The following is a 7821-nucleotide window of genomic DNA, read 5'->3' on the forward strand; positions in this document are numbered from 1 at the left end:
AAAGACTTCACCATCGTGAAGGGGATAGTCAACAGGTAATTTCAATCATTATTAACTATATATATCTCGGCCTATTATTAGTTCATCATTTCCTGATATGAACTATTTAATAACCCCTTTATTAAAATTTTTTACCGGCGGGCAGGGCATGGGCAAAGTTCATCAAGGTGACTCCAGGCAAATGGGAAACAAAAGTTGTTTTGGCATCGACCAAAGGTAAGTAATTAAGTAGTACTAGCTAGCTACCATCTCTTTAATTCTTGTTTCAATATCATTAATTAATTATCATGCTTGATTAATCATTATCTGATTCAATTCCATTCTCGTAAAGGCCCTGAAGCAGGCGCCGGGGAATAATCTGTGTGCATTCTACGTTTGCGAGAACATTCGCATGATGACGTCCGAAAGGAGCAGATCTGATAGACAGGACTGGGTACGTTTGTCAGAACACTATTCACACCATTATCGATATCTAGTCACACAACTAACACACATGCATATTGATCTCCTTCTCAACAGTTCAGAGAGGTGCGGGATAAGCTCCTACCATCGGACCGCATACTAGCACTTCAAGAGGAAATAGCCGGATTTTTTCTCGACCAGGTCATAAATCCCAAAGGAGAATACTATTACCCACTACCGCCCCCATGAACCACTTGTCATCGTGCTCCGGAGGCACCAAGGCAACATATGTAGGAGAAATTGTATATGTATATATATACATGTGTATGTGTGAATAATGGTGTTGGTTGTGAGACATTCGATGATATATATATATATATATATATATATATATATATATATATATATATATATATATATATATATATATATGCGGTTCTACGTACGAGAAAATATATTTATATATATGCATAACGTGTACAATTTGTAGTATCGTGAAATACCAGCAAACAAAAATATGAAATGGAAAATAAAGCAAAAACCCCAAACATTTAGTACCGATTGGTGTTACCAACCGGTTCTAATGTCCTACGCGCACACGGGTCTGGCTCATGCCACGTGGTGTCACTTTAGCGCCGGTTCATAACGAACCGGTACTAAAGGGGGGAGGGCCTTTAGTCCCCACTCTTTGGTGCCGGTTGGCAAACCGGCATTAAAGACCGTTACGAACCGGCACTAAAGGCCGGTTCTGCACTAGTGTATGTTAATTTATTTTTCTACAAACTTGTTGAAAGTATATGAAATTTGTATATTTTTCTACAAACTTGTTGAAAGTATTATAAGATTTGATTTTAAACCTAATAAGCAGAGTAAATAAAAATAAAAAGAGTATACGAGCCTACTTTGTCTTGTGAAATGGCCATCATGCATGCTTCCGAGAGCTTCTCATCCCTCCAGTTCCATCTGCTCAGACCGTTTGTGTCCAAACGTCGTAATCAGCTGCCGCCAGCCGTGACGACGGACGCGATTAGCCACGATCCGGGACGATCCATGACATTGTCTGCTACTGCACATTTTGTTCTGAAACTCGCTGTCACGTCTCGATCGTTAATTAATTCATTAAGCTGGCCATGCATGCATGCACCATCTGTTATTTTTTTTTTGAAGTAGCATGCACCATCTGTTAGGCCTGTCACCCTCTGGGAACCTTCGACTAGGAGTACGTGGCCGAGCAGAACTACTCGCTCGTAACTTTGACCGCTAGCTAACAAGTTGTCATAGCTGTTGTTTATCCATTTCCTTTCGAACGTTGACTCTTCATGGCCACGGACAGCGTGGACTTTGTCGCCACTAGAGTCATGCAGCCAGCAGCAACAACTTGCCCTTCAAGTACTCCAGTGCAGTGCAAAGCAAGTTCTCTCCTTGTCTCCGTTGACACTGACAGGATATGACGAACTCGCCTGCGTCATGGCAAAAACTCACCATGAACCTCTTGCACACCTCTTCTGACTCCCAACTATAAAAGGCTGGATCACACGCCGGCTCGTACCAACAGACCAACCAATCCACTTTGCACTTGCTCACACGATCGATCACTACGACGGACAAGTCGTCCCAAGCTAATAAATGGGCTCGTGCGTCTCGCGCTCGCCGGCGTCGGCGGTGGCGGGGTCAGGGCGGTCATTGGCCACCAAGACAGCGAAGGTGGTGGACGTAGACGCCTCCATGGCGCAGTTCGCGGCGCCCGTCACGGCGCGTGAGGCCCTGGATAGTGTACAAGAGCGCCGCCCAGGCGCGTCGGTCTTCCTATGCAGCTCCGACGAGCTCCGCTTCGACGTGCCCACCCGCGCGCTTGCGGCCGAGGAGGCCCTCCAGCCCGGGTGGCTCTACTTCGTGTTGCCCATGTCCACGCTCCGCCGCTCACTCTCCGGGCCGGAGATGGCCGCGCTCGCCGCCAGAGCCAGCTCGGCGCTGGCCGTCGCCAGCGGCGTTGCGTCACCCCCGCGGCGCAGGAACGGGGCCGGGGTGCCAGGCGCCAATGGCAAGCGACGGAAGGCGGCGGCTCGCGTGTCGCCGCTCGTTGTCGCGGACGAGATCGCCGGATCAGACGGTGGATCGGATCATCACCATGTGTACGGAAAGTACGGCGGCGATGAGCCAGCGGCGAAGGCCAGGAAGAGAGCTAGTTGGGGTGGAAGCCGCAGCAGCACTCGCCGTCGTCGCCGTGCATCAGGCACCCCAACGCTGAGCTCCATTTTGGAGGCCGATGACTTCTGAGCAACCCGGTAATGATTCAACAGTTAGATTCTTGGGAGTTGGGAGTGGTTAGCAACTTTTTTTTTTGTTATCATGGATTAGTTTAGTTGATTGAGTTAATCGGTCCAGTTTGTTGCGTTGCTCGACCGATGTATATACTGCATACGAGTTATATGTACAGCATGCTTGATCCTTCGATGTGCACGTGTAAAATCTGTATTGTGAAAACTCGAATATACAGATACTGACACTGCATGAAAGTACTGGTACAATTTTGGACCTAGCATTCTGTTTAGATATCTGAATTCTGCATTGACGCCCAGCTTTTGCCCGCTCCAAGGTTAAACTATCTTTGGTCTGTAGTTCAGATTTAATTGCCCGAACATTCGAGGTAATTAAATATATTCTTGCATTTAATGATTTTGTGAGGTGATGTGGTATGTGCGAAAAAATTGATACAAACTTGGATTATGGCGTTTGATGGTTTGAATTTGAAATATAGGCCATGGTAGAATATACATGTACACATTTTGGTGGTGCTAAAACTTGACACATGTTATAGTATATGATTGTGTAAATCACCTGATGCAGAGGTCGAGAGTCTTCCCCTCTTTCCATAAAAAGAGAGAAGAATAATTTTGAGAAGATTACATAGGAGGTGGTTGGAGTGCACACAAAATAACAGGGTTCCTAAGAGCAACTCTACCAAATTCTCAATGCTCAACTCCCAAAACACACTTATTTGGAGACAAAAAAAACATTATAGGTATTGGGAGGTTGTGACCCAACACATCCCCTAAACTTAACTCCCATTTTTCTTTCATTTACTAGTCCTCATCTCTTTCGTGTATGAACACCATTTTCACATCATATTCTATTCAAACATTGGCGTTTGAAAAGCGCAAAGTTTAGCAACATTTTAGAATGCATAATTTTTGAATTTTCACTTTCCAATGATAACCCCACTCACGCAAGAATTCAACCAAAGTACACTTCATATCACCCCAAAGATGTTATTAAAATACCACATATGCCATCAAATGAAAGAACACAAAACATACAACAAAGTGCATCCCCCCCCCCTCTACATCCGCAGAAGTGTCAACTCAATCGCATCTTGAAAGTCTTTCCAAGAGAGTGAGCTCTCAACAGGCACTTCCCTAGTCAATCATTCCACTTTGTGCCCAAGGACATGAACCTTGCCTCTTGCTCCTTGTTGTTCATTTCTTGCTTGTATAGTGCTTGGATGTAGTTGGAATCCTCCCCTTTTAGCACTCCACTTGGATGTAGTTCAAATCCTCCCCTTTTAGCACTCCATTTGGATGTCGGAGTTCAACCTCATAAACACAACCTGCCCACCAGTTGCAACAATCTAGAATTGCACTCCAACGGTGTAAGAGTGAACATTGTCTTCAATTGGAAGGAATCTTCACATCGCGTTGATAGTGCTCCTCAATGAACCTCTAAAAGGTGTTCTTGGTTGGATAAGTACCGCGCATCAAGAGAGACATTCATCCATGCCAAGAAGAAATACCTCATTCTACTCTACCTTGTAATTGGACCCTCTTACATTCATCTTGTTTGTTGTTGGAGTCTTCACCTTGGCAATTTCTTCCGCATGTTTCAATTCGGCACTCTCATTTTCCATTGAGAATGCAATGCCATGGATTCCAATATGACAAAAATTACTCCAGTTCAACTACAGAATTTTAAATTGCATACACAAATCACATAGTGATAATATCTATTTTCATTTCATCACGAAAACTGGAAAAGAAAACATTAAAAAATAATCTTAGGAATTTGAGCCAGCACCTCGTGCGTGCTCGAGCCAGTGTCAAGATTGACAACATAATAAGCCAAAAGGTTGTGCAACGATGGAGTGGGAGGGCGCCTTGGGAGAGGTATAAAGCTAGAGGGGTGCGGTCTTCTTCCTCGGTGAAGCGGTGCGCTTCAAGGGAGGCGTGAGCGCCACCGGGTGCAGGCCAAAGGTGGGCGGTGGTGTGGCAAGTAGGGTGCCGCCCGCGGTGGCCACGACATCGGTGCCAGACGGCCGGACCACCTTGATCTATCGGCGCCACGGAGCCGTGGGTGGTGCCAAATTTGGGAGTGTGATATAGGAAGTAGAACTTCCCCACTGTCGGTGTCAAAACCGGCAGATCTCGGGTAGGGGGGCCCAAGTTGTATGTGTGAGGACCGATGGTAACTATGGACAAAGAACACAGTGTTTACCCAGGTTCGGGCCCTCTTAATAGAGGTAAAACCCTACTCCTGCTTGATTATATTCGAAGAGTATGGGGATTACAAGAGTTGATCTACCACGAGATAGAGTTGGCTAACCCTAGATTAGCTAGCCTAGCAACGTTGTGATCCTGCCTCCAATCTAACCCTCTGGTTTATATAGACACCTGAGGGGCTTATGGTTGTACAAAGTCGGTTTTACAGAAAGGAATAACATATCCAGACACCTATACTTGCCATCCACGCATACTGGAGTCCCTACCGGACACGAGAGGTGATCTTCTGTCTTGTATCTCGACGGCTTATCAATCCGGTCATATCCAATAGACCGGACGCCTGAGGATCCCCTAGTCCAGGACTCCCACACCCACCTAATGGGAGTTTTTTTTCTCTTGTTTTTTCTGAGTCAAGGCACCATTAGAGATCTGCTAGAGTTCATTAACTCCGAAGAGTGATTAATTTTTTCAGAGCTAACAAATTATTGATGATATGCCAGGGTTGATCTAAAGTAGGGAGTCCCTAGGAAGGTTTTAGAGAGGCATTCTTTCTCCATTTTAGCATGACGGTTAGCCTTCTTCTAAGATCTTTCGTGCTTTATTATTGCAAAAATTAAGTTTAGTATACGTTCGTTTTGTCCTCTTCAGTTAGCTAAACTGTTTCAGCTGCAAGACCGTTTGTGACTCCCGTGTTTGACGAGTTAACTAACTATACTTAAGTCTCATGTCATAATCAGCTACCGCCAGCCGTGACGACGACGAGTCTAGCATGACCCCGGACGATATAGACATGGCACTGACAAGTCGCTCTCGCTGCGTATTTTGTTCCGAAAGTCGCTGTCACCACTGAAACAGCCATTCACGCCACCCCACGTATCACTTGACAGTCGGACAATCGGCACTTCCTGCCACCTTCCTGCAGGAACCTTCGACCAGGAGATCAGATCTATCTACTGACGGATCACTTTGACCGCTATACATCATGCTGATGTAGAGGCCGGGGTTTCCTCCTTTTCAAAAAAAAAGAAAAAAAACTTTGACCGCTATACAAGTGGCCTCTACGGCGACTTTGTCACCACGAAACTAAGCAGCCAGCATGCACCAACTTGTCCTTCAAGTGATCGATCAGCTGCACTGCAGTGGAGTGCAACGCAAGTTCGCTCTAGCTTGTCTCCATCCGTTGGCACTGACAGCATGACGAACGGGCCTGCGTCATCCATCGCATAAACCCACTATAAAAAGCTTCATCACGCAACCGTATCAACGGATTAACGGATCAACCAATCCATTTTGCACTTGCTCACAGAGTCATACGGAGTCACCGCACACGTACCATACCAGCACGTCGTCACAAGGGAAGAAATGGGCTCGTGCGCCTCGCGCTCGCCGGCGTCGGTAGTGGCGGCGGGGTCCGGGCGGGCAGTGGCCACCAAGACGGCGAAGGTGATTGGCCTGGACGGCTCCATGGCGCAGTACGTGGCGCTGGTCACGGCGCGCCAGGCACTGGTTGACGCCGCCCGCGCGTGGAGCTTCCTGTGCAGCTCCGACGAGCTCCGCCTCGATGCGCCCGCCCGCGCGCTGGCCGAGGACGAGGCGCTCCAGCCCGGATGGCTCTACTTCGTGCTGCCAGTGTCTATGCTCCGTCGGCCGCTCTCGGGGCAGGAGATGACCGCCCTCGCCGTCAGGGCCAGCTCGGCGCTGGCCGTGGCGAGCGGCATCTCGTCCCCCACGCGCGGCAAGAACGGAGCCGCGCTGGCTGGCGCCAACGGCAAGCGACGCAAGGTGGCGGCTCGAGTGGCACCTCTCGCTCACGATGACGATGTCGCGGAGCGGGACGGTGGATGGGACCAACACCTTGCGTACGGCAAATACGGTGGCGTGCCCAAGAGGGTGCTGGCCGCCGGCGATGTGGCGGCTGGGAAGGCGAGGAGAGGAGATGGTTACGGTGGAAGGCGCAGCAGCCGCCATCGTCGTCGTCGTGCAGGCGCGCAAAGGTTGAGCGCGATTTTGGAGGCCGATGACCTCTGAGTTCAACAATTCTCGGGAGTGGTTAATTTAATTCCGTTATTAGTTAGTTGGTTCTGTCCGTCGATCGACCCGATCGGCCCATGTATATACCGGAAACAACAAATTTTTGATGTTTTTCGACATGCAACTCATATATAGAGACGGCGGTATGCCAGAAAGTACATTTTGAAACTAGTCAATGCACTCCTTGCTGCACACGGGCTAGGCTTACACACGCGCTCGATTTCCAAACAGTCACACATTTCTGAACACACTCTTAGCTAACCGCTTCGGAAAATTCTAAACTCGCGGACTTTTACAGGGATCTTAGGGGATGGCCGGCCCCCTCACCTTATTTCTATATATCCAATGAAAATATGCCAGCAAAACAACCCGTGAGTCCCGTAAAATATTATCCGTGCATGTAGCATTGCTCAACCGCTTCGCTCTCTTTCTTTGGTGACAGACAAGTTCCTGCTAGCCTTTGGATGTCGGCGACGCCGTGATCCCCACCCCTCTCCGAATGCTGCTCTGGCGGCTAGAGGGGGTGGTGGGGGGTGGGGGTGGGCTCCCCTTTCTCTCCCTGTTGTTCCATAGGTCCAGGGTTTTGTCATCGTATAGTAGTGCCAGTTTGGTGAGATTGGTGTTGCGTTGAATAAAGTGGCATGGGTCACTGTCGAAAGGATAGTTGTGCTTCACCATGAAGCACAACTATGGTTTTTTCGAATAAAGTGATTCTCGTGCGTTTCTTTTCTGAGAAAACCAAGCAAAATGCAAAATGATGTTTTTTCTTCAAACCAGAAAGGAATCCCAAAGCGCGTAAAAAAAGAAAGTGTGTTCCCATGGGGTGTGCCGGCTTGTGACACATGGCGGTAGAAGCGCCACTGCGTGTGCAGTGGCGGAGCTACATAAAAACCTT

General features: G+C 48.1%; 2 protein-coding genes across 2 annotated transcripts; both read left to right on the plus strand.

Moving 5' to 3' along the window:
* Positions 1-1966: 1966 nt before the first annotated feature.
* On the plus strand, positions 1967-2858 carry LOC123116426 (uncharacterized). Its single transcript, XM_044537383.1, has one exon. It carries the CDS (start codon positions 2029-2031, stop codon positions 2677-2679), a length of 651 nt encoding a protein of 216 aa, XP_044393318.1. The 5' UTR covers positions 1967-2028; the 3' UTR covers positions 2680-2858.
* Positions 2859-6166: 3308 nt separating this feature from the next.
* Positions 6167-7095, plus strand: LOC123116427 (uncharacterized). The gene has a single exon (XM_044537384.1). It carries the CDS (start codon positions 6258-6260, stop codon positions 6921-6923), a length of 666 nt encoding a protein of 221 aa, XP_044393319.1. The 5' UTR covers positions 6167-6257; the 3' UTR covers positions 6924-7095.
* The last annotated feature ends 726 nt before the right edge of the window (positions 7096-7821 follow it).

The sequence above is a fragment of the Triticum aestivum genome, chromosome 5B (genome assembly GCF_018294505.1).
Source record: "Triticum aestivum cultivar Chinese Spring chromosome 5B, IWGSC CS RefSeq v2.1, whole genome shotgun sequence".
NCBI lineage: Eukaryota > Viridiplantae > Streptophyta > Magnoliopsida > Poales > Poaceae > Triticum > Triticum aestivum.